The sequence below is a fragment of the Nelumbo nucifera genome, chromosome 4 (assembly GCF_055504915.1).
Source record: "Nelumbo nucifera cultivar China Antique chromosome 4, China Antique-T2T, whole genome shotgun sequence".
In the NCBI taxonomy this organism is placed as follows: Eukaryota; Viridiplantae; Streptophyta; class Magnoliopsida; order Proteales; family Nelumbonaceae; genus Nelumbo; species Nelumbo nucifera.
In genome coordinates, this window is record NC_142652.1 from 9,818,714 (window position 1) to 9,845,995 (window position 27,282).

The 27,282-nt window shown below is 37.8% G+C and overlaps 1 protein-coding gene across 4 annotated transcripts; it reads right to left on the reverse strand.

Annotated features, from left to right (window-relative positions):
- Positions 1–479: 479 nt before the first annotated feature.
- On the reverse strand, positions 480–27,279 carry REP (Rab escort protein). Of its 4 annotated transcripts, XR_016085555.1 has the most exons (10): positions 26,444–27,278; positions 24,629–24,751; positions 21,628–21,727; positions 11,903–11,941; positions 6,623–6,872; positions 6,458–6,533; positions 5,118–5,310; positions 4,313–4,393; positions 1,106–1,374; positions 480–914 (listed from the first exon to the last, which is right to left on the reverse strand). XR_016085555.1 is itself a non-coding variant. In XM_088903304.1 (9 exons), exons 1-9 carry the CDS (start codon positions 27,160–27,162, stop codon positions 801–803), a joined length of 1,695 nt encoding a protein of 564 aa, XP_088759430.1. In that variant the 5' UTR covers positions 27,163–27,279; the 3' UTR covers positions 480–800. The 4 variants fall into 4 exon arrangements, 2 of the variants coding, with proteins under 2 accessions (XP_088759430.1, XP_010248580.1); XM_088903304.1 differs by lacking the exon at positions 1,106–1,374 and having other exon boundaries at positions 26,444–27,279; XR_016085556.1 differs by lacking the exon at positions 480–914 and having other exon boundaries at positions 985–1,374; positions 5,118–5,524; positions 26,444–27,279.
- Positions 27,280–27,282: the final 3 nt, after the last annotated feature.

The following is a 27,282-nucleotide window of genomic DNA, read 5'->3' on the forward strand; positions in this document are numbered from 1 at the left end:
GTTACTAACAAAAGATAAGATAGTAGGCTGGAAGATTACAAATGTGAGATTGGACACAACATCCCTCTTCATCAATATAGCAAGTTCAAAGTATCATATAATGAATGAACATGGTCTTCCACAGTTACACGTGAAAATGCAAAACCCTCACTACATTATGGTTGCCTGGCTTCTAGACACACTCCCATATTGCTTGAGGCACAAGCATCAAAGTTCAATTTGTTTATCCCACTTTTTGGTTTTAAATCAATGTTGGATTAATACCCTTTCTGAAAAAAAAGGCTACAGCTTGCCAACACCTTGGATAGAAACAATAGATACTCCTTGCATTCTTCTATTGTAAAGACCTACGTGAGCGACTCTGATTGCTACAGGATTAACAATGGAGACGACCTATTTTGCTTTGTCAATTCCTTGCATACTATTGGTTGAACCAAAATACAATGAAGAAACATGAGCAAATGCTATTGCCACTGAAGTGATGCAACAGCAAGCACTTCTGTAATGAAGTCAATGGGACTGAAACAAGCAAGCGCAACAACCATGCAAAGAGAAATACCCTGCGTTTTCTCTTAGTTCCCGATATTGATATTAAATCACAATGATGATAGCTCGCTCTGGTTAGCTTATCTTAAAATGTGCTGTTGGTGATTGTTAAGGATTAATCTGCCTGTGTAACCTCAACCTCAAGGCTCAACACATGGTTCAATGGTAATCGGGGTGAATTTCTTCCGGCCTTCAAACTAATGACGTCAATCACCTGCTTGTGTATACGGAGTTCGAATCCATTCATGTAGTATTTAGTCCAGCAGTTGAAAAATGGCAAAAGCAAACAACAGGCGGTGCGAATCATTTGATTTGATCCCCCAGGCCCCCCAGCTGCAGCGCTTGGTGCACGATTGCCCTCGGCCCCACTAATACATACAAAACAAGAACAAAAAATGAACGACCGTGGGGTGGATTCTGTTTACTTGCCAGAGCAAATTTGTAGGCCCAGACAGTACCCTTTATATCTATTTGCTCAAGCTCCAACAAAAATGTAAAACACATACTAACAGAGCACACATGGAACAAACTCACAATACAAAAATTTCTAAGTAAACACCTTTGTGCAAAGCCCTCGATGTGTACATGAATATGCACATTAGCCATTTTTGCATAAAATCTAAGTATCTTAGGGCTATTGAACTGTTTCATGGAAGGTTCCACCTGTGAAGACGTTGATTCAGGCTTGCAGTTGTCATTATAATCCCTGGAAACTCAATAAAAATGATCCAGTAGATGGTTCTAGTCCAGCGAGTCGCCATCATCCTCAATTTTCTCAGCCGTGGTTTGTGGAAATAATTCTTCCATGGGATACATCTCACGGAACAACTACCATATTCAGAATAAGCAACAATGTTCTAATCAGTTTAAATTACAAGGGAACATGATTTCTTACCAAAAAAATGCACAAACTACAAGGCACCCACATACGATAAAATAATCCTAAAAGTTCCCATCCTATTAAAGGGATATAGAACATAATCATCAGAGAATTCTAATACTATTGAGGATGCTCCCCTGAGAAGAGAGGAGAGGTAGCAATGGACCAAAATGATGTTGAAGATGTTATCCCATTTGATGAAGGCTATGTTTGGTGAATAAGAGGTTGTTAAAAGTACTTGTTGTACAAGTACTTTTTAGAAGTGCTTCTTTTAACAACCACTTAAGGCTGTTTGGTGACCCACTTGCCAAATCACTTGCTATGTTTTTTAAGCACTTATTGGGTGGGGATGTTTGGTGAGCTACTTTCCCCACAAGTGCTTATACTGGCATAAATGACACTTTTAGCCATCACTTCACTCGTACATATAAACAATGCATTCTAGGGAAGAAAACCCTCACATGGGGGTATTTTGGGTATTAAAAAATTAACAGGGACTGGTTCGTCCCATTCGATTGGAAGAAGCACTTCTCCAAGAAGTGCTGAAAAAAAGCAACCTTGAGGTCACTTTTTTTTTTGATCATTAACCTTAAGGTCACTTTTTAAAAAGTGCTTCTTAAAAAAATAATTTTTTACCAAACACATATAAGCACTTAATAACCACTTAATGTGTGGTCCCAACTCTTAAAAGAAGTACTTTTTAGAAGTGAAATCAAACAGGGTCGAAATATCTCAAGGAAAAAGCCGACATAAAAGTGACGGGTGAAAAAGACATTCAAGTAGGTAAGAAGCTGCGGTTGTTCTTTCTAGGTGGTTAATAGTTTGCAAGAAAAGTGTTTCTGAAATTAGAAGAGATAAAGTTAGAGATTCCGAAGGCTCATTTTGCAGTGCAAATTTAATTTACATTTGTCTAAATGCTTGGGGGTACAAATAGGCCAAGTGTAAATTCTGGTTTAATTTTGCATCAAAATTGACTGTTTTATTCGTTTGTGAGAACTAAAATAGGAGGTAAAATGATGTAGTCCCCACTCTATACAAAAGATAATAGAGGAAGATTGTGTTTGAGAGTGAGGTAAGAAGCAAGATGATATGGTCCCTCTTTTATATGAGAGAGCATTGAGGTAGGAGGAAGGTGGTATATATTTTGCATCAATTTTGGAGTGAGTGAAAATGAGACAAAAGGTTTATATCAGATAAGAATGCAAGTCATAAATTATAATTACAAATAAACAGATGCAAAACTGAGCCGGGTACAAATTTTGTATTCGGTTCAGATTTGTGCTGTAAACAAACAGAGCTGAAATGACAAAAAAATGAATCAATCAAGTTATAAATTAAGAATTTAGAGTAAATGATTTTGTTTTATCAGGTGTGTGAAGAGAGATGATACTTGTGGTGGTTTTGAGGGTTGTGAGTTTGTTGTTAGAGGAAAAGAGACATTCTTAATTTTGGTATGGGTAGAATCGTGCTGTCAGTTTGAAGGTTAGGAAAGTAAATCTGTGATTTTAATGAGTTCTTTTTGTTCATAAATACCTTTTGGTGCTCTAAAGCAGTTTGTGCTATTTTACAGGTTTGTAAGGTTTTATTGGATGGTTTTGTATCCTAGAGACTACCTCTAGGATATACTACCTAACTATGACAATCAGGTAATACCAGGGTAACTTAACATGTAGAGTGACACCTAGGCAATAAGATGCTCACAGAGGGTCACCTCACTTGACTGCCAAGATATTTTTTACACAGTGCTGTTGGATACTGTTATATTCTTAACTTCTTGAGATTATATAATAAAACAGACATTATTTTTTACACAAGATGTATATTGTCTTGAACACTCGAAGACTTCAAAACCTGAACTAATAAGCATGGAAGAACTCAAAACTTTTTCCAATCAATACATATCCGTTCCATCCTTTTCTTTTTTATTTTTATCTAGAGCAAAAATAGAGTCTCAGCCCCTCTATTTTCTGAAATTTCTTTTCATTCTTCCATTTCTTTCATGAATATGTTGATTTTATATGTTTTAAATGAAGTTTATGCATTTTTTATGAAGAATATAGAGAATTAGTAGTAAAACATGGTTGTTGCTTGCTATGGAACCTAGGGAATTACCCTAGGATCCATGGTTTTTATTCAAAAAAAAATCCCATCAACTAGGTGATGCGTAGGTGCCTTCCTAGGCAACTAGGTGCCCCCTATCACCTAGCATCACCTCAGCACCTTAAAAAGTTAAAAGTTAAAAACTATGACCAATCCAATTAAAGCCATTAGCTTTATCCGTAAAGAGAACAGAAATGGTGAATTCTCCCTTATCCACTTCAATCACTAAAACTCTTCTCCACATCATGAATATACCCTCCGACGCTCCTGTTGCTGGAAGGGCCACCTATTTCCTTTAATTCCCCATATCCACTTCAATGCTGAAAGGTATGAGGTTCAAGTGATTGGAATTGAAGTTGTTGTGTTTATGTGGGTTTCCATTTTAAAGCAATTTAATGGGGTTCAATTTTCTGATTTTTGTAATGGGTGGGGGCTCTTTTGTATTTTCTAACATGGCTTTTGGGTTTTGATGGTGTGGCACCCACTAAGGCCCTGTCCCTAAATGTATATGAAGCACTTGTGCCTCTAGCTCTCTCCTTTAATAAAATCTTATCTACTTAAAAGACTGTCACAAGTAAAACGTCTATAAAGCTGATTCTAGCTGTTCATAAACACCTACAAAAGACTGTCGCGAGTAATCAACATCTATCGAGATCTAAATGGTTTTCCCATATTAAAAGCAACATCCAGTAGGACGTAAGCACTAGAAGAAGAGAAAAGTTAACAGGAAAAGGAGAAAGAAAAAACAAGTCAGATGGTTTGTTTAAGACGTTCATTAAGAGATACCTCAACAGTTGATTTTAAGAGATCACAGTAGTCTAAATTCCCATCTGGCATGCAGCAGAAGCTGATAGTGTCTGATGAACCCTGCAATTAGTCATGAGTTCCATCAACATAAATAGTACCAATAAAGCAACCAAAGATCTCAGAACCATAAACTTTACACCAATTACATGATAATATCCAGTAAAAAAGAAATTCAGATATTCAAGATTGATAATGGAACAACCCCAAAATAATATTCATTAGTACTAGAAAACCATCATCACTGATGTTGCCCAACAACCATCATCCAGATAACAAGGCCTTCCAGTTCAAAGAGCAACCTGAATTCCCTAGGCATCAAGCACAGGAATGCTGTACTTCTGGCAAAGTTGGTAGCTATGATATTTGGTTCCTGAAATCAGAGATCTTGCTTTTTTTTTTTTTCTCTTTGAACATATTTCTCAGATGAGTGCCTACTGCACTAATGATTTGGCATGTGTCCTTAATACATACAGAGGAAACAGAGATTCTTTGTAAAGTGGGATTCCCATGTTGACCATGACATTATGAAACTTGGGCCACCTCACTTTTACACTTGTATTGCCTAGTTTTTTTTCCTACACATTTTCTTAAGTTTATCATTAAAATGGAATTAATATCTATACCCAGAATGTGGATCAAAGAAATAGCTGTGGAGCATGTAATGAGATTGCATATTGGTCTGTGAATATGCCTCATAATTCTGCACCTTCTCCAAATGTAAATAAAAAAATTAATTACACACATATGTATTGGCAAACTGTAACAACTGAGATAGGAAACAAACCATTGCCATCTCCTGAATATACATGGCACTCCACAGTAAAGAGGGCTTGGTCTGTCCTTCCATATCCTTACTTACTACTGATGTGCTATCATTGTCTTCAGAAACAGGTGTAAAAAGTGCATCCATGGCTGCATGTAGTGACTCCTTCCCTTGAATAGCATCATCACAGACAGTCGAAAGATATAAAAGAAACCTAAGTGCCAAGAAAAACAAAAAAAAATGTTGGTCAACTCCTGGACATTTCTTATAAAATTACCCATGGGAATAGGAAAAAGGAAAATAAAAAGAAAACTTGAGAGGGGAAAGAAGATACTATCCTTTGTACACCAATATGTACATATGGCTCATTTGTTATCAATCTTGCATCCCACTAAGATCCATCAAAACTGAACCAAGTTTGGTTCCAACTGCAATGGTTTAGTTCCAACTGCAATGGTTTAGTTCCAACTATATCAATCTTTCAAGAAGCTTGTTCACATTGGACTTTTCTAAGAGTGGGTTGGCCACCCTTCAGAACCAAGTTTGGCCAAGGTTAAGTTCATCAAGAAATAGGAGTGCAATTTGGCCAGGCCTGGGTTGAGCTATTGTCAAATTTTGAATGGGCCTAGCCCAAAGGCCTGAGCCCGAAGTAGTGTACAATGCTAATTCAGGCCAACCTGAGTTGCACCCCCTATCTAGTAACTCAATCCAATAAGATCCATCTGTGTGTGTGACTGTGTGCAAGTGCACATAGTATCATCTAAACATAAATATAATGTATGTATTTAGAATTTTAGATACATTTATGGACTCATGTACATGGTACTGGGTGCATGCTTCTTCTTTTATAGATACTTATAGGTGGCCTTAAAGCTCTCTGTCCACACACACAAGATTTTTCATGAAACCATGATGTTTTCCAAGGTACTAAAGGCTGAACTGTTTGCAGTTTTACAAGGCATTCAGATTGCAAAATAGATGAACTTGGACAACCTGGTGATTGAAGGGGACTCCAAGGTGGTAGTAGGCTGGGTAAAAGATCCGGTCTCAGTGATTTGGTGTTATAGAGATGAAATGAAGAAGTTCCAGTGGTTAAGACAGAAGATGAATCTAAGTATACAATGGGTGGGGAGAGAGGCTAATGCATTGGCTGATTCATTAGCTAAGCAAGGGGTAATTAGGGATCAGTTGTATTGGCACAATTGTAATTACTGTGCCATTTTTTATTTAATAGTGAGGCTGCATCTGGTGCCTCCCTTTGGGATGCTTGTAACAGTGCCTATCTTTATTGATTTCAATGAAATTTTAATGATCTTTTACGTATAAAAAAAAGCCGTTTAACTTTAGCCAGCAAAACTTACAGGCCTGAAGGACAAACAGCTAAATTGCTGCCTAACTGAAGAGCTCGAATTGATTTTACTTGCTTGGAGTTCAAAGCTACATGCCACAGAAGACACCAGTCAATAACTATATTTTTCAGCCCTCCAAAAAAAAAAAAACAAAATAAAGCAAAATTTATATCTTACATCTAGGAGGAAATACCAACAACAGATTTGATAAATCTGGCTTGACAGAACCCCTCGTAACACATATTGCCCTAGCCACTTTTCCTTTGACTACTGCCAGACTAGAACCGTGAGCACTTTTTTGCTGCAAATCTACAGTAAGTGACAAGATTGATGATGATGGGACTACATATGATGGATCCACAACCAGATGATGGAAGAACATTTCCTGACCGGATGCCAGCCGAACACCTTTGTAATGGCTACTTTCCTATTTTTCAAGAGGAACAAGACAATGAACATTAGCTACAGCACAACAATTGCAGTTGGAACTAAACCAAAAATTGTAGGAACACGTCAACAAGTTTCTTGAAAAAGATAGGTCAAACAACTTAACATAGTTGGAATGACAACAAAATATATTCATTAAAAGATTACGAGTGGAAATTTTGGTTGCCTGAAGAAATGTGTTCAACCTTCAGCCTCTTGCATGAGGAAACAACTTTCTCAAAAAAAAAAAAAAATCAATTGTGCCGAAGACACACATGTGCTCTGACAAAAATTATTTGGTGCCAAACATCATGATTTAAGCAAACATTTTAAAATACTTGTATGATAGTCACATAAAGATAAATTAATTAAAGCATATTATATATGTCCCTTGGACTTATTGTGTACAATTAATTTCACACACATCATATCCATCTCTAAGATTAGGGGTGATCATTTCTAGTGAAGTTCAGCTCGGCCTAGGCCCAAGCCTGCAAATCATGCCCAGAAATTTGCGAACCAAGCCTGTTCCCAATACATTAGGCATGGCCTGCAATATATACATACACATATATGCATACATAAAATGGACGTAATTTAAAAGGACATAGGCAGTAGTAGTAAGAAATCATTTAAGTGCCGATAAAAGAACTCATGTAGATGACCCCATAAATGTATGTATTTAGATACATTTATGTATGTATAAATAAAAAATAAAATTTTATTGGAGTAAGAAGAGCAGAAGAGTACAGCAGATTACAAAGCAAAAGAGAAAAAAGGTGATGAGAGATAACCAAGATAGAAAAAACATATATGTTATACTATACTATACCATACAAAGTATAACATGTATTTTATACATATTATATGTCATGTAATATATATAGCAAATATAATGCATTTAAAGTCATAGGCCCGGAAGCCCAGCCTTAAGGACTTGTATTTCAGGCCCAGGGTCCAAGTCTGGGCTATAGCCCCTATCAAGGTGCTAAGCCCAGCTTGGCCCATGATCACCCCTATCTGAGTCCAAAATACATGCTATGCTACCTGGATATCATGACATGCTTAGCTCACCTGTACCAACATTCTAAGATACTAATACAGATGAGAAATACTACATGACACCACTTTCCAGATGGAAAGTTGCCCTTGATACTCAAATTTATACCTCATCACTCTCTCCCAGTTCAAAAAAATAGAAAGAAAAATAAAAGAAAAGAAAGAAAAACTCACCCTTGAGTTCAAAATAACTTTGAGGATGAAAGGTGGATTATCACCAAAGGTAAAATGAACCATAGTCAAGATATTGCCAAAGCTTCTTCAACAAACTTAGGCTCTAGAACAGATCTCTTGGACATTAGGAGTGTTCATGGTTCAGCTTTACTGAAACCAAATTGGTACTGCTGGTTTTTGAAAAACGTGAACCGAAATCGAATTGATACCAATTGGTTAACCAGTTGATTGGTTCAGTTCTTCGGTTTCTCGGTTTTTAATATTTACAATATATATTACAAATAAACATATAAATTTATAATATAAATTCTATAAATATATAATATAATATATTTAATACTATAAATATGTATATTATAATTATAAATATAACACACACACATATATATACACCAGTCGATTTGGTTAATTGTTGGTTTTTCTTTTAGGTTAACCAAAACCAAACCAATTAGCCAGATTTTTTTGTTCAGTTTCCTCAGTTTGATTCAATTTTGGTTTTTGTTGAGCACCCCTATTGCACATAACCAAATATGGATCCTCAAATTAAATTAATTAATGTTTAAAAAACACCGAACCAAAACCAATTGGTTTGGTTAACCAGATTTTTTTGTTCAGTTTCCTCAGTTTGGTTCGATTTTTTGGTTTTTGTTGAGCATCCCTATTTTTTTGATGAATGTGTTGAGCACCCCTATTGCACATAACCAAATATGGATCCTCAAATTAATTGATGTTTGAAAAACACCGAACCAAAACCAAACCAATTGGTTTGATTAACCAGATTTTTTTGTTCTGTTTCCTCAGATTGGTTCAGTTTTTTTGTTTTTGTTGAGCACCCCTATTGCACATAATAATGGATCCTTAAATTAATTGATGTTTGAAAGAATCTTGTCTTCAAGTTGGTTAGACTCTTATACATTGTTTAATCCCAAAACATTGTTTCCTGTGACCTTCTCAGCTAAATCAAGTTACTTTTAGCCTCTTGCACAATTAGATCATCAAATTTCCTTTTGAGGATTCTTTTCTTTTTTCTTTTTTTTTTTAAGAAAAGGTAACTTTTATTTCAAAGAAAAAAGAGGGAAATGGGATTTCTTTCAGTGTAAACTTCAGACCTTGCATAAGTGGAATTTTTTTTTGGGGGATCAATAAGCAGAAGTGGAATTAATACATGGAAGTTTATAAAAGCTTATGAAAAAAACTTGTAAAGTTGTGTAAACTATAGAAAGCTTATCAAATGTTAAAATTCTATGATAAAATTTTAGAAAATAATAGAAAATACACTTGATGCTCATTATATAAGTGAAACAATTATTTGAAATAGAAATCATTAAACCTAGCAAGTAACAACCTATTTTGTGCTTGTATAGCATTCTTAATATCTTCAAGATTGCATTTTATGCTCTTCTAAGTTACACAACAAAACACAATATAAGCATGTCATCTCCAAAGTCCTAATTAGAGGAGATTACAGGCCTGGCAAGCTCGGGACTACTTATGATGAGTGTATGAGGGCCAAAAGATCAGCCCAAACCCAATCATGGAACCTAAACATTTGGGCACCACCCATCACGTTGCGAAGCCTCTACATTTGATGAGTTCAGTCACTGCTTTTTCTTATTTTTCTTTCCATATATTCAAATTGTGTCATCAATGAAGTCCATAACTCAATTATACAGCAGCATTTAGCTATAGTTCAAGAGGTCTCTTATGTGGACCTTGTTGGACCCTCAAAGCCATATACTTTTTGTTACAAAAGAAGGGGTTAATCATATCTCAATTAGGCAACCTGTGTTGGGCGTGATAACTGAGGTGTAGTGTTTATTAGACTTTTTAAGTGGGGGTAGAAAACATAATTCAAAGAAATACATTATATGGTACAATTTGTAATATATATTATTAATGGTATATAAATGTATCCATGAAATGGAAGTGAATGTGTCACCCAAAGCTCTTAGAGTGTTAGGGTTCTAGAAAATGGCTCTGATGAATAAGGCTCTCCTTGGTAAATAGTTTTGGAGATTCACCAAAGAGGAGGTGGCAAGAAACTAATGGGTGGTCATTGACCAGACTCTACTTCTGGTAAATACCATTTGTCTACCACTTTATAGACTATCTCCAAGCAAGGAGTCTCTTTTCAGGGCAATTTAATGTCATGGAATCCTCTTTTTCATCATCCTCTCCTGAGTAGAGAAATCTCTGAATGTTTTCTCTGCCTCCAAAAGCTCAAGAATGATCTTATATTTCCAAATAAAGGTCATTTGGTCCTAGATATCTGGAGTCTTGGGAGGGGTGGACTGGATACAGAACTAACCTTTAACATTTATCATCTTTTATTTCCAACTAAAAAAATGAAATTTGGTAGAGAGAAGTAATAGGTATTGCTGGAATGAGCAACATCTAGGGCAGATGGTTCCCTCCTTGGATTGATGCATTCATGTGGCTAGTCTCCTTGAGAACTGCTTACCATGGCTCATCTGAACTACGGAGATATGCAAATCCATGATAGATGGGTCATGTGCAATTTAGCTGAATCAATCAACCAAGTGTTTCTCTTTTGCCTGAGCACATTTTTCTTTGCTCTGTTCTCCAAACACTTTAGGTGCAGATCTCCTCATTGAAAGACATAATTACATCTTGGGGTTCTTTTTCATCAGTTGTAGACAATCTATTATCTGGCCCATGGTCTCTTTTCCATTTGATGGGACATAAGGAAATCGAGAAATAGGAAGATTTTCGAAAACCAAGAGAAGCCTTGGTAATCCTACAACCACCTCCATGATTTTTTCTCGAATTGAAGTTCCTGCATTTCTTTGCTTTAGTTATGTGGATGCTAGTAGCTTTTAATGGACTGGGCATGTACTCTATAATATATCTCCTATATTTAAGGGAGCACTTCCACCTTCCAAACTTGAATACAGTAAAATCTAGTAAACAATAAAAAATACAGTAAAATCAAGTAGTTGGAATCACCAAATTGTTTTTAAATTTGGATACTGTTTTAAGCCATGGCAAGGATATGACAAGCCTCAGCTAGTGCAATGCCAATTACCCCTTAAAGGTAGCAAGCGTCAGCTAGCCTTGGCAATTTCTTGCTTATGGTTACAAATTCCCACCTTTGTGGATTGAACCCCAAAACTTTTGGCTTCAATTTGCCCCTTCTTTTGCAAAGCAGGGACACATATCCTAACAAATACTCTTAAGGATATGGCAATGTTGATTGATCATTTCTCCTTTTCATACATGTATTTTTCATTGGCTAATAAAGTAATTATAAACAGCAATGTTGGAAACTAATCATCTGCATGCTGTAAAGTGTATAGAATAGTTACTTTTTAGGGGGTGTTCTTTTTCTGGATTTTGAGAGGGGGGAAAGTTGGTCAATGGGATTTTGATTCCCATTGACCAAGAATCCCATGTTCTTTTTTTCAGATTTATGTGGGGACCAGGGAAAGTTTATTTTCCTGGGTAAGTGATACCCATCTCCTAGGTGGGTAAATAACTTTCCCACCTGGGGGAAAGTTGCCCACACTTGAATGGGACAAAAATGCCCCTTTTAATAATGGATTTTTATGGCTAAAATGGTTATTTCCTTATTTACATGGGAAATAACAGAACATGGGTAAATGCAGTTACCCGGATAAGTCTTTCCTGGGAAACACTTACCCGGGTAAGTAACTTACCGAAAAGCAAACGGGGCCTTAGTGCTTATGTTGATCCAAGTATCCAGATTCTAGATTTCCCAAAGAGCAAAACAAAGAATAAGAGGAAAAAAAAAACAGATACATCCCATAATCTCCATACCTTGTCAAGAAGCAGAGCTGTCACTGGCATACGCAAGACCTGTATAATATAATTCTTTGACATCAGATATGCCCATGATTTTTTTTTTTTTTGATAATAAAGAAAAACTGTATTGAATAAAAAAGGAAAACACAAAAGGAGCAAGCTTTGCAGCCCAAACAAGAAAAATGCAAAACCAAGCAAGAGTATAAGTGAGAGGAAGCATGGCACATATGGTTGATGAGCAACAAACAAACAACCAATGGATTTGTGAATGGCAAAGTTAAATGGCTACAGAATAACATAATTAGCAACATTCTCCATATTTAGCAACTAAGTGAAGCAAAAGAACAGAATTAAGAATGACAGCCATCAGATTCACAACATCCTGTAAGATCTCTGGAAGATGTGCAAAAAGCAGCCAAAGATGCTAAGCATTGCTATTTTGTTTTTTATCAGTAACCTATGATACAAAGGGTGCTACATTAGGGTCAGGATCATCTGGTTGGTGCTTGTGGTTGTCTTGCTGGTTTGCAACGCTCCAGGCACAACCTGTCCCTTCCCATGTATCAATACCACATGAGAGCATGAAAAAAAAAAGGGAAACCTTTTTCTTCTGTCTTCCTTCTAAGACCATGCCCCAAAACTCTGGCTTTCAATGCCACAAGTTGCCAGAACTGCTGAAAATCATTAATGGAGGTCATTTTCACTTCAGCAACACTCTCATTCAGGTTGTGTTCAGTTGTGCTGAATACACAAAAACGCTGAAAAACTTGCTGTTTCAGTGCTTGGTGGGTGTTCTGCTGCACCTCTGAATAGAGCAACCGAACTCTAAAAATTCCTCCAAATTGTTCAGGCTTCGAGCTACCTCCAAGCCTGTTCAAAAGTAGTGCACAAAATGTTTATTCCAGCGGTGCCCCTGTAAGAATTCAAAAAACCCAAAATTATCTTGCATCTTAAATCATCCCAAGCCCAAACCTATTACTATATTTTTTATTTTTCATTACTATATTCATTTTATATTATTTTTACTATTTTATCTTTTTTACATCATTTTATTATTTACTGATCTCTTATACATATTTTTTTACTATTTTACAATTTTTACTTTATTTATTTATTTATTTATTTGATTGGAAATGGTGAATTCATTAAATTTCAAACTATGTCAAAGTACAACTGTCAACTCCTATTATGAAGTTGACCCAAGTTACATACCCATTACAACACTGCCCAAAACATGTTCTCCCTTACAGTTCCTTGTTTTGCTAAGGTATCCGCTAACCTGTTAGCTGACCTTCTTGTCCATTTAAAGCACACACTGATCTCCCTTGTTATAATGATTATTTCCCTTATCATCTGTCTATATTTCCATGCTCCCAAACAACCTGACTGCATCCACCCCATTAACAGTTTAGAGTCCCCTTCAATCTCCATTTGTTGCAGCCCCATTTGTTTGGCATATCTTATGCCTTGAAGTAAAACCATCACCTCTGCTCTTAACAAATCTCCTTCTCCTATTGGTCCTGAAAACATGGCAATAATTTTGCCTTCCCCATCTCTAAATACTCCCCCTATACCTGATGGGCCCGGATTACCTATAGAGCTGCCATCAAAGTTCAACCTTATGCTTTGGAAAGTTGGCGGGGACCACATTTCCTGTGCCACAGGCTTTAGGGATGTAGTACCTGCCACCTCATCCCAACTTCTATAAATGTCATCAGCTGTTAAGTCCTTAAACATTTTACTTTATTTTTTAATTTTTATTGATATTATTTATTGATTTTTATCATATTTTATATTTTGCATTATTTTGTAATATTTTTTATGACATCCTATTACTTTAATCATTTTCATTTATTTTTATTTAAATAATGACTTTGAGGGGCAAATTTGTAAAATGAAAACTTATCAGATGTGACAACATTCAGATTACCAAACAACCCCACTATATTCAGATGTCTGCAAAAGCTGAAAAGCAAATTTTTCACTGAATGCTTTAAGACTTTTTAGGAGGTTTTTTTGCTTTTTAAACTTCAGACTTCAGAGTTACTGAACACCACCTCACTCTTGCCCTTGGCTCAGAATCATTCAATCATCTTGGAATGAGCTAATCTCTGTTATATATGCATTGCAAAAACTGTTCATCCCATCAATTACACTTGTGCTCTTCCTTTTTCCCACGGACACTTTTTTTTTTTGAAAAAGGTAAGGTAAATATTATTAGAAAGAACCAGAATACAGAGTACAATTGGCCCCTCAATATAACTGGGGCTTAAAACCAAGAAAACATTACAAGATATCACCAGCCAGCAGCTGGGCACCCAAGACCGTTGGTTGAACCCCTTTCACAGCAGCAGTCCAAGAGACTAACTTTCCAAAAGTAAAGGAGATTAGTTGATCCACTCCATTATGCTTATTCTTGAAGATTCTGTTGTTTCTTTCCACCCAAATGGTACTGATTACTGCAGCACGGATGGAGGACCAAACACTTTTTGCTATCTTGGACAGACCTCTTTGATCCCAACACCACAAAAGGTCGCACACAGTCACTGGCATAGCCCAATGGAGATGCCAAAGGGACAAGAGATGGTTCCATATTGTAGTGGATACAGAACAGTGCAGAAATAGGTGGTTACTATCTTCTTCCACTTGATTACAGAACACACAGGACAGATCCTGGAGCAAGATTCCCCTCCTCACAAGATTCTTTTTGGTGAGGCATTTGTTCAGTGCCACGGCCCAGAGCAAAGCACTTATCTTTGATGGCACAACCTGACTCCAGACTTTATCAGCTAGAAATTCAGCTTGAGAGCCACTTACTAGGTACCTGGCAAAAGAGTTAACAGAGAATACACCATCATTACTCCAATTCCAGTACCAGGTATCTTCTTCCATCTGGTTCAGGTTCTGGTTGGACAACAATTCCAACAAATTAGAAACAAGGTCCAGCTCCCAATCCTGAAAGTTTCTTCTGAAAGAAGGGCATCAAACCTGGATGTTGCCCCAGATCTCACAGTAGTCAGCCACCAAGCTATCTTGATTCTCTGCAATCTGGTACAACTGAGGAAACAACTCAGCTAAAGATCTGCTATTGCACCAAATATCCTTCCAAAACTTTACCCTCTGACCATTTCCCAGCTTAATCGAAAGACCCCTATTTATCAGGGGGAAGACTTCCATGCTTTCCTTCCAGATGGAGCACCCCAGAGAGGTCACCAAGGCAGTTGTCACCCAATCCCCATAGTCTGTGTTGTATTTGGCTGCAACCAAACTTCTCCACCAACTCCCTCTTTCTTTACCAAATCTCTAGATCCATTTGCCTAGAAGAGCCTTATTAAAAACCTTCATTTTCCTAACCCCGAGACCTCCTTTTCTTTTAGGGGTACAAACCTGATCCCAACTAACCAGGTAAATCTTCTTCTCCTCCTCCCACCCTTTCCACAGGAAATCTCTCTGCAGTTTTTCCACTTTATAGGCCACTTTCCTTGGCATTGGGAAAAGAGACAGGAAGTAGGAGGGCAGATTTGATAAAGAACTTTTTAGAAGAGCAATCCTTCCACCTAAGGATAGATATTTTGATTTCCATGAAGCCAACTTCTTTTCTAATCTCTCCAGCACTGGCTCCCACACTAAAGCTGATGTGCATTTAGCTCCCAAAGGAAGCCCCAGGTAAATAGTTGGCAGGAAACCAACTTGACAGGCTAGAACCTCAGGTAACTCTTGAATATTTTCTACATTTCCCACTGAAATTAGTCTGCTTTTGGCCCAGTTGACTTTTAGACCTGAAACTACCTCAAACCAGCAAAGAACCCCAAAGAGCACATCCAACTGTTCCACATCAGCATCAATAAAGCAGAGGGTATCATCCTCAAATTGGAGCAATTGGACTTCTTCTCCCCCCGGGGTAGTTTCAAAACCTTGTCACAGACCCTCATTTCCCACCCGGCTCACAAAGGCTGTTAATAATTCCATCACACAAATAAACAGGAGAGGGGATAGGGGGTCTACCTGTCGAAGACCTCTAGAGCTCTTAAAGAAACCAGCCGACTGACCACTCACTAGGACTGAAAATTTAGGAGAAGTATGCAAACCTTTATCCAATTCCTCCATCTTTGCCCAAAATTCATTCTTTCCAATACAAAGTCCAAACATCTCCAATTAATGTGATCGTAGGCCTTTTCCAGGTCTAGTTTACAAATCAGCCCAGGTTTTTCTTCCCTTTGCCTTGAATCAATCAGCTCATTAGCCACCAAGACACTATCCAACATTTGTCTTGGCACAAAAGCAAACTGATTTTTTGCAATCACTGAATTCAGGACCTTCTTCATCCTTTCAGCTAGGACCTTGGCTAAGACTTTGTAAAAGCTGTTTAACAGACTTATTGATCTGAAGTCATTTATATTTGTAGCTCCCTCCACCTTTGGGATTAAAGAAATAAAAGTAGCATTTAGCCTTCTTTCAAGAGTAGCATTCAAATGGAATTCCTGAAAAACTTTCAAGATATCAACTTTTACCATCTCCCAGCACTTTTTATAGAATAGGTTTGTGAGCCCATCCGGCCCTGGAGATTTATCAACTTCCAAGTTTTTTTATCACTTGCCAGATCTCTTCCTCTGAGAAGGGAGCTTCTAACTCTCTTTGTTGAACCTCGGAAATCCTATTCAATTCCAAGTCAAGAGGGAGGGGTCTCCTTTTCCAACTTTCCTTGACAAGATTTGAAAAGTAATGGGTTGCTATACTTTTCAACTCAGCCCAAGATTTGCCCACTTGACCATCAAGCTCTAGCCTTTGCATTTGCCATCCTATGAAAGAAACCAGAATTTTTATCCCCTGCTTTCAGCCAGTTAACTTTTGCTCTCTGTCTCCACTTTAGCTCATCCCTGTAAGCTAATTTATCTAGAATCAGCTTTGCTTCAAGCCTCTTTTTTCTCTCTTTTTCTGAGAGAGAAGAAGATGTTGCAACAGCATTCTCTCTTACTAAAATCTTGTCAAATATACCAGTTTCAGGGGATGGACTGACAAGTCTAGTGATATTCTACAGAATGCCTTGCAGGCTGCTCTCAGTTTTAGAACATAGCACAATTTATTATTTCTTGCTATATGCAGAAGGCCCTTAAATATCCACCAAGAACCTGTCTGGAGTGTCTCTTGCCTGATGAAGAGATTGGATATGCTGTTTCATCATCAAGATCGCTGTAAAGGGGGAAAGGATCATGAAGCAAAGGAATCTAGATAAATTGGAAAGATAAGCTTTCCCCTTTCAAAAGCAAAGGAATCTAGATGAATAACGAACTTTATTCAACAATTTGTAAATGATGTTTTCTGATATTTATTGCTATAATTTTTTTTTCAAGGGAATAGTCTGATATTAGGAATTTTTAGGGCTGGGTTGATGGGTGGTCCCTGGAGGTTTGACCACTTCTTGAATGAGATCTGGGAAATCGCTACAGATCTGTCTTGTTCCTTTAGATGGGTTCCTAGAGCTTTTAATGCTACAGCTGATTGCCTTGCTAATTCTGGGGTGGATATGGATTCTTTGTATAGCGCCTTTTCTCCTGTTGTATATCCCCATCCATCACCTCACCTTTTTTGTTTTAATGAAAATTACCTTTTCTCAAAACACACACACAACATACAATATATATATAAATATACCATGCTTTAAGAGTGGAGTAACTTTGCTTACAAACAGGCTTTAGTCAGGGAAATAGTCTGTTTTGGTGGATTGGATGGAAAGAAAATATTGTCAGACATCCATAAAAAAAAAAAACCTTCACATTTATCTGACAATACCAAAGCATCCAATTGCAAAGTCGTGGATGTTAAACTGAGTTTCACAGCAAACATATACAACCTCTGCAGCAGTCTGGATGTGCTGGAGGTTTTTTTTTTTTGATTGGAAACGGTAACTTCATTAATATTACTTAAAATAACTTTCCAGATTTTAAGTACAGCTGTCAACCCCCAAGTAGGTGTTGAGCCCCCAGTAATCTTTCTTACAAAACTGCCCAGAACATACTCTCCCTCACAGTCCCTTGTTTAGCCAACGTGTCAGCTAAACCATTAGCTGATCTCCTTGTCCATTTGAAGCATGCACCGATCTCCCTTGTTATGTTGAGGATTTCCCTTATGGGCTGTCTATAAATCCAGGCTCCCAACTTACTAGATTGCAGCCACTCAATCAACAATTTAGAGTCTCCCTCTATCTCATTTTGGTGTAACCCCAACTGTTTTGCATATCTTACACCTTGAAGCAAGGCCATCACCTCCACTCTCAATGAGTCCCCCACTCCTATTAGATGAAATGAAAACTTGAGGGAATCAGGAACTGTTTGGAATCTTTTTTTTTTCTAATAAATGAGTGGTAATTTTATTAAGAAGAGAAGAAAGTGTACAGTCACCCTAAGAGGAGGCACGAGATGTTAGCCATAGCATTTACTGATCTGCTAAACCCACTGGAAACTTACTGACATGTTTCGTGTAAGCCACTTAACTTTCTTGAGAAGATCCCTGTAGCCCTAGAAAATTGTATCTGGATCTGACAGCCAACCCACTACCACCTTGGAGTCCCCCCAACTATCAAGCTCCACTCCAAGTTGGTTTGCAACCTGTATTCCTTGTACAGGAGCCAGTATCTCAGCCCTTATAGAGTCACCAACTCCTACTGATCTAGAAAATAGGGATAAGATGTTACTATCCTTATCTCTCAAAACCCCTCTTATGCCTGATGGCCTTGGATTACCTTGACTGCTCCCATCAAAATTCAGCTTTACCCCTCCCTTCGGAGGAGGTCTTCATTCTGCTTTTAATCTATTCTTTTTGGAGGTTGTGGAGGCCGCCTCTGCCCAGCTCTTCTGAAGATCATCAAAGGAATAATTCACAAAAAGGTCTAAAGTTTTCTGCCATAGCATTGCTATTATCAATATGCACTCCTTTACTTTGGCTAGGCTTCTTTCTTTTTCTTGGAAAATTTTGGCATTCCTCACCTCCCAAATGGTCCACAAAATAACTGCTCTAACACACTTCCACATCAGTTTCCCTCTCTTTGTTGGTCACCCAAAGGTGGTTGGTTCAAAAAGCAAATACTACAGAGGGCAAGCTCCACCTGCACCCAAACATCATAAAAACCCAATTCCAAATATTAGCATAAAAAACACAAGATATCAGCAAGTGGTGACCGTCTTCACTCTTTGCTTCACACAAAATACACCAGTTTGGGGATAAACACAAATAAGGTCTCTTCTTTTAAAGGCTATCCAAAGTATGGATCTTACCATAATAAGCTTCCTAGCAGAAGATAGCAATTTTAGGAGGTATAGGCCTTGACCAAATCTCTTTAACAAGGAACACCCCAAAGGAGGGAGAAGAATCCATTCAGAGTCAAGGTCCAAATTCTTTTATCAAGTTTAAGAGGGTCCAAACACAAAGTTTAGAAGTAAAAGCTTAGAGACACAAGCTGATTCTTCATCCCTTAAACCTCTATGAAATCCAAAGTCCCAATTTAAGTCAATGGGAGAACCAAAGGGGAAATGAACCTTGAAATAGGCTTCTTTTTAAAGAGGAAACATCATACCTTACAAACCTGAGGAATTTAGGGAGTGCGCCAAAAATTGCCTTCCAAGGTGTTGTAAGGCCCATCAAGATACCCCAACTGGTTTCAGAGAAGTCAAGGATACTAGCCACTTCTCTCTCTCTCTCTCTCTCTATCTATCTATCTATCTATCTATCTATCTATCTATCTCTCCCCCAAAGGCCACCTCCAAAGCCATTTGCTAGAAGAGCTTCATTCTTGCTAACGACATTTCATAATCCTAGGTCCCCTTCTTTCTTACTTCGGCTCACCACCCCCTTCTATACGAAATCTTCCTACTGGTGTAGAAAGAGATTGGACCTTTCTTGCATGTGTGAGTAGTGGATCCCAAGGCCATGGTTGCCCTTGTGTTTTATTTATTTATTTATCTTTTGATAAGGTTACCCATGTGTTTTAAGCCTTTCAGGCAGGACATGAAGTTTCTCAAGCTTTCACCGATGCATAGATGGGAAGGAACAGTGGTGCCTTGCTAGTTTATGCCATGCCATTCAAGAGCTGTAAATCCAACAACCATATTTCAACAGACCATGCTATGCCATCTAGATCCCCCCAAAAAATGTCTATCTATGTCATATCCACCAATCCAGGCCAATTAACCAAGGGCCTGATAAACATATCGAGCTTAGGGTAATTAAATCATATGACACTTAAGTATTGAGTATCAACATAATAATTCAACGTTCTTTTAGCACAATATTCCATTTCCCAAAATTTTCATTTGGTTTGCAGTGCATGGCATTTAATCTCTAACAGAACCATCAACCAACTAGAAACCAAATTCAGTAGATGAAAGCATGTGAAAAAACAGACAATAAACTGCTTTTAGATCTGACTTCCATCATCCAGGCTAGGAAAGGATTGGCACGACCATTTTAGAAGCTGATACATTCAAATGAATGACAGCCATGGGAAGCACCAACAAGAACTACTTGGTGTCAGAAACAACTCAACTCAACTCAACAAAACCTCGTCCCAACCCAGTCTGTAATTCAGCTCTGTTCAGTGTCACAGCAGAAACAACCATCTAAACTTAAATTGTCTTGGAAATACTCCGATCAGGTGGAGACCCATTTTGTGAGGCTCTTATTTACAGTGGGTGAATTCACCTGATATTCACGGTTTAATATCAGCCTGGAAGCAAGGTGGGCTGTCCAAAAGAGGCAAAGCCTTATGGTAAGTGGTTCCCATGGCCATTTATGGAAGGAAAGAAATTTGCATATTTTTCAAGATAAATCTTTACCTGGGGCAACCTTGCTTGAAAAGATTGAACTGCAGGTTATGAGAAATTTGAAGCTTTTTGAATGGAATTTTTTGGTAATAAATTATAAAGAAAATTTTATTAAGGAATAAAAGAAATGGGATACAACATACGAGAGAGGTTATAAGAAATCACCAAGGAAAAGAAGAAAACAAAAGACCCCAAATACTCCCCTTGGAACAGCTTCACCCACACAAACAAGGAAAAAAAAAAAGAGAACCCAAAACCTGAGCAAAAAAAAAAAACCCAAAAACATCTGGAGGAAAGAGAGAAAAAACACTCAAAACCTCTAAACGTCACTCCTCCCTTGCTACACAAAGCTCTACCCCAATAAACACAAGCACCACCTAAGCACTTGCAAAATAACATTGCCCAATTACTGAACATCCCCACTATCTGTAACGAGAACTCTCTATTCTTTTAATAACTGTCTGTCTTTTTTACTCTCTTATTTGATTGGAAGCTTTTTTAAGGGATTGATGGAGATCACTTTAAAAACCAACAGCATCAGCTTGTATAAAATATATAGTGGCTGTTGATGATATTGTGGTGGCTGAGAGACCATCTCCCTCTTCAGTAATACAATTTCTATTCTGCTTATCAAAAAAAAAAAAAATTGCATTGCACATATAAAGGGAAAAAAACTTAAATCATATTAGTACAACTACAGCTAAGTTTTAAAAACAACATTGTAAAACCAGCAGCAATTGATGGATTCATCAATATTACAAAAGTAAACAAGAACAGTGATAATGTTTTAGAGAAATGCATATGACATAATTACCATGAAAGTTTCCAATCACAAATATCCATGAAAGAAAATCAAGAAAAAAAAACCTATCAACACAAAATGCTGCCCCCTAAAGGAGATAACTTGTAGTGATTGAGACTTACGTAGAGAGCACCCTTAACAGCAGCACAACGGCAAAAAGCTTGTGGTAGTTCTCCTTGGCCATAAATAGGATAAATAAATGCCCCTGATGCATTTGCAAGCCTGAAACAGGTTCCAGAAAATAAGTAGGCAGATACAATGTGGTGCTACAAGAATTAAATTAAGAAATTTAATTGGCTGACAAGGAATATATTGGTTTCTATATAGTGGATGGGGAGATCAACAAATGCTTTGGCTGATGTGTTAGCCTAGCAAGGGGCAAATAGGGAAGAACTGCTTTGGGATCAGCTGTGATTTCTGTAATTTATTCCTAGTTTACTTGTAAGCTATTGGGAGAGGCTGCAGCTTGTGCCTCTCCATGGTATGTTTTATGAAATTACAATTCTAAATCAGTATCTGAATTAATAAAATTTCACTATTACTCTTAAAAAAAAAAGTCCTCTATCATGCTATATGGGGTGTCTGGGAAGAAAGAAACAATCATAATTTTTAAAACAAGGCTAGATCTTATGAAGACCTGGTCTCTTGTATAACTGGCTTGTGCAATATGTGGTTGGTTAATTCCTTGGACTTCAAAAGAACAAATGTGAATGACCTGCAAAGGAATGTAGCAGAGTCCTTATACTCCTCCCCAAAGACGTTTATCTCTCCCCGGGGCCCATCCTCAAGGGAGGAGGTGGAGATGCAATGAAACTTCAATGGAAGTGCATTAGGTAACCCGGGTAGGTGTGATCCGGGGGGGGGGGGGTAAATATTTGTTAGGCTTGGACCAATTGAGAATGCTGATTCTACAAAAGTAGAGGTTCTAGCTGCTCTCACTGGGCTCCAAATTGCAAAAGAGTTGGGCTATTCTAATCATTAAAGGTGATCCAGCAAATACTATAAAATGGTTACAGGAGAAGGATGGTGATCCTTGAAGGCTGGCTCACTGGGCTCCAAAGCCAAATGCTTTGGCTGATGTGTTAGCCTAGCAAGGGGTAAATAGGGAAGAACTGCTTTGGGATCAGCTGTGATTTCTGTAATTTATTCCTAGTTTACTTGTAAGCTATTGGGAGAGGCTGCAGATTGTGCCTCTCCATGGTATGTTTTATGAAATTACAATTCTAAATCAGTATCTGAATTAATAAAATTTCACTATTACTCTTAAAAAAAAAAGTCCTCTATCATGCTATATGGGGTGTCTGGGAAGAAAGAAACAATCATAATTTTTAAAACAAGGCTAGATCTTATGAAGACCTGGTCTCTTGTATAACTGGCTTGTGCAATATGTGGTTGGTTAATTCCTTGGACTTCAAAAGAACATATGTGAATGACCTGCAAAGGAATGTAGCAGAGTCCTTATACTCCTCCCCAAAGACGTTTATCTCTCCCCGGGGCCCATCCTCAAGGGAGGAGGTGGAGATGCAATGAAACTTCAATGGAAGTGCATTAGGTAACCCGGGTAGGTGTGATCCGGGGGGGGGGGGGTAAATATTTGTTGGGCTTGGACCAATTGAGAATGCTGATTCTACAAAAGTAGAGGTTCTAGCTGCTCTCACTGGGCTCCAAATTGCAAAAGAGTTGGGCTATTCTAATCATTAAAGGTGATCCAGCAAATACTATAAAATGGTTACAGGAGAAGGATGGTGATCCTTGAAGGCTGGCTCACTGCTTGGCCAAGGCTAGAGGCATTATGACTTTGATGAACATAAAAATTAATGGACCCCTAGGGAGTTAAACTCAATAGTAGATGGTTTAACTAAATCTAGTGCACACAACAAAGTTTTGTATAGTGATAGAGTTATGCATATGTAGTTCCTGAGGAGTTTTCTGTTTGTTTCTTTGGTATATCATCTCATGTACCTTTCTTTGAAATTATTAACATAATCACAGATACCTTTTTCAAAAAAAAAAAAAAAGTAGGCAACAGAAAGCCTAGCAACTCCAACCTAATACCATTTTGTAACCACAATAAGCCTTCCAAACTCAACGGTACTATAAAAGCTTGCATATTGATGATATGCTCATTCTTGTTCTTTTTCTTTGAGAGCAACAGGTTTTTTTCGAGTCTAACAAGTTCATAGCTAGTCAAGCATTTAGCACATGCAACAGCAGAGGATACTCAATGATACTATCAAAGATAGTAGATTGTTGACAGGTTCATTCTCATTCATTTTCTTTGAGAGCAACAAGCTTTTTTCCAAGTCTAACAAATTCATAGCTTGTCAAGCATTTAGCACATGCAACAGCAGAGGATATTGGCAAACACCTTCTGTTTCTTGATGCCATTGCAATAAAACATGCAATTGCTTTTTGACCTCTATAAATGAGCCTGTATAATTTATTGGTCAAGAAAAAGAGAACAAGACCTAGACTACTACTCCAAGCAACCAACCACATATTTCTAGAATCACCAGCCACTAGTATAAACCCTAGTCAGACAGTTGCCTTAATTAAACCCCCTTTTATTCCTAATTAAACCCTTCTAACCTCTAATTTTTATTCCAAACCATCCTATCTAATTACTTCCGTTAGTTCATTACATTCCATGTCACCCTTTAGAGTTCAAACCAAATTTAGAAAAGATCTTGCTTACTTAATACCCCAGCCTAACACCTATTTAGTATAATTACCCTAGCCACCTTGAATTAATACAAATATAGCTAATTAGAATAAAGGATCATTAATAATTTCTTCTGATTCAAGCTAAGAAACCAAAACCCCTGAAATCTCCCAAAATAGAAAACAAAAAGTATAGCATCCTAAAGACCCTATCTATAATAGAATCAACCTTAACAATTTTGTTCTCAAAAACATAAAAATTACTTTTTTTTTCCAAACCGACTACATAACTAATGGGAAGTATACAAGTATTAATATAAGTATAGAAACATAAAAGTGTCAGCATCACTGTGTGCCAATAGAATTTCTGGAAGTACTAGAAGTCGGAAGTATCTGCAATTCATGGGATAAACATTGCAAAAGTAGGCACAAAAGCATGGAATGAATGTAAAGAGAGATGACCTGCCAACTGAAGAGTGGTAGAGGGCTAATTTCTCTATTCCATCTTTTGTCTTGACTAGATTCTCTGATATCTCTGGGTGGTCTTGATCACAATCTGCCATGACTATTGCATATAGAATAATACTACAGTAGAGATTTTCCAAGTTAGTGACATATAAAACAGCATCAAGTATCGAAAACAACAAGAAAAGAAACTATAATGCAATATGTAATTAATATACAAGTATAGATGTGTTATACAATCCTCCGCTTGGGCTAACCTTGACTACCCACCCAATTTAATACTTGTTTATCTACAAATTCTTCCATGGGGAATGAACCCCCCCCCCCCCTAATACAAATTAGATCTATTAGCCCCTTGTCTTGCTAAAACACCAGCCACAGTATTGACCAATCTCAGTATTCAATTGTATGTGAATATTAGTTCCCTTGTCAGCAACTTCACCTCCCTAGTTACATGTCTATGTCTCCACAGGCCCTCACTATTTATCTTGAGCCATCCCACAATTACATGTGAGTGTCCTTCCATAATCAAGTTTCGATAATCTAGTAATGCGGCCAGCCTAAAGCCTGCTTAACTCTCATCAGCTCAGCCCTTGTTGATTCAACCTTGACCAACAGAGCTCAAAAACAATGCTATCCATTGCTTTTTATAAAAACACCCCCACTCCATAATTACCTTGGTTTTCAAAGCTATATCTATCGAAGTTCAACTTGATTATGTTGAAAGGAGGTGACCAAGATATGACTGATCATTGAAGATTTCATTACAGCTGAATTTCTTGCTGTTATTCAGGGATTCAGATTGCAAGATATTTGAATTTGGAGAAGCTGATTATTGAAGGTGACTCTAAGGTGGTACTACTGTAGTAGGGTGGTTGGAAAAACCGGAGACCGTCATTTGGGCCTATAGGAGATGAAGAAGTTCAAATGGCTAACCAACACCATGACATTGAGAACACAGTAGGTTAGAAGATCAGCTAGTGGGATGGCGGGTACTCTCTCTAAGAATGGGATTAGCAGGGAATCATTGTATTGGGCAAAGTTGTAGTTTAATTTGTTTGTATGTGCGGTGCGCACCTCAAACCTCCTCTTGAGCTGCTTGTACTGTTCTATGATCTTTGATATTTCCTAATAAAATTTCTTTTTACTGACCAAAAAAAGGAGGTGACCAAGATATGACCAAAACGTTCTTGCCATAGAGGAGATTGCCACAATATACCAATCCCTTTGGTATCATTAAGAGAGAAGGGATTGAAGGTTTTCACCCAATGTGCCACCTTTATAGAAATACATTCAATGATAGACTCCATAGGTTGAATCTTCTCCTTAAAATTTTTGTTGTTTCTTTCAGCTTCTGTTTTTTATGTACTTGAAACCTCATTTACAATCAGTTAAGAGAAGCAGTTCAATTCAGCAACAGAAAAAAGGGCAGAAAGGTTATAAAATTCTCGGAGTGATAATCCAATAAAAGGACAAAAATTCCCGCCAATCATTTAAGAGAGCAAAATCTAGCTTCTGAACAAAATCCGGAAACTGGTGATTGAGTTTAGAAATTAAGCATAACAAAAAAAAAATTCTATTTTCTTCTCGGCAGACTGGTCAGGATTTCTAGTTCAGGTCTATGTCATAAAGACACATAATTTACCATATCGGCACGATCTGTAATTCCTAGCTGCAATTAAAGTTTCAAAAAACAATTATCTCAAATTGAACCTGAATTTTTCTAAAAGCAATTATTTGAAAGGAGCAAGACATTAAGTGCTGAAATGAGAACTCTTACTAACAAAAAGAGAAGGGCAATGCGATCTGTACGATTTTATCTTTGGCGGCAAACGCTGCTTATTCAAAAACTCAATAAACGGACTCTCCAAATCTTCCTCTGAAATCCTCCTCTTTTCTTCTTTCCGATCACCATCAGCAGCAACTGATTCGAAATGCTCTTGAACGAGCTTGAAGAATCTCATCAGTTGGTTCTTCTCGGTCAATCCAAGACTCCGATCCTTGAAAATTGCTGCTCGAGAATCCGGCACTGCCAAAAGTCTTCCGTCACCAGTGTAAATGAAGCTTGCGTCGATACTCTTAAATTCAATGTGGTGACTTGCACCGGATTTCAGCAACAGATCCACGGCAGGATCAGCACAGAACAAAACCCTAGGCCCTGAGATATCCAAGCTGAATTTCCTTGAAGGTTCTAGAGATTCCGGGGATACGTGAGAGGAGATCTCAAAGTTGGAGTACAGACAACGGGACTCAAGGCCTACGACCACGCAATCGCTCTGGCTGTAATTTTCTATTGATGAAGAGTATTCCTTCTGGGGAATATTCTGCTGAGACTGGAGAAAAGAGGTGAAGCTATCGAGTGGAAGAGACGAGAAATGACTGCCGTAGAAAGGGTTGGCGTCGAGGTGGAGAACGGATTTTCCGGCGGCAGAGGCGGCGGATGCTATCACTGATTCCGGTAATCCCGTTCCGACGACGATTAGATCGAATGAAGAGGTGTCAATGAAGGGATACGATACATTTTCGTCCATGGCAGCTGAGACTCGAAGGGAAACGGCGGCAAGTTTTGTACAAAGGTTCGGTTATGCGGTTGGGAGTTGGAACCGAGCAGGCGAGCACGACTTTGCCGGAATACATGATCCGAAGTTCGA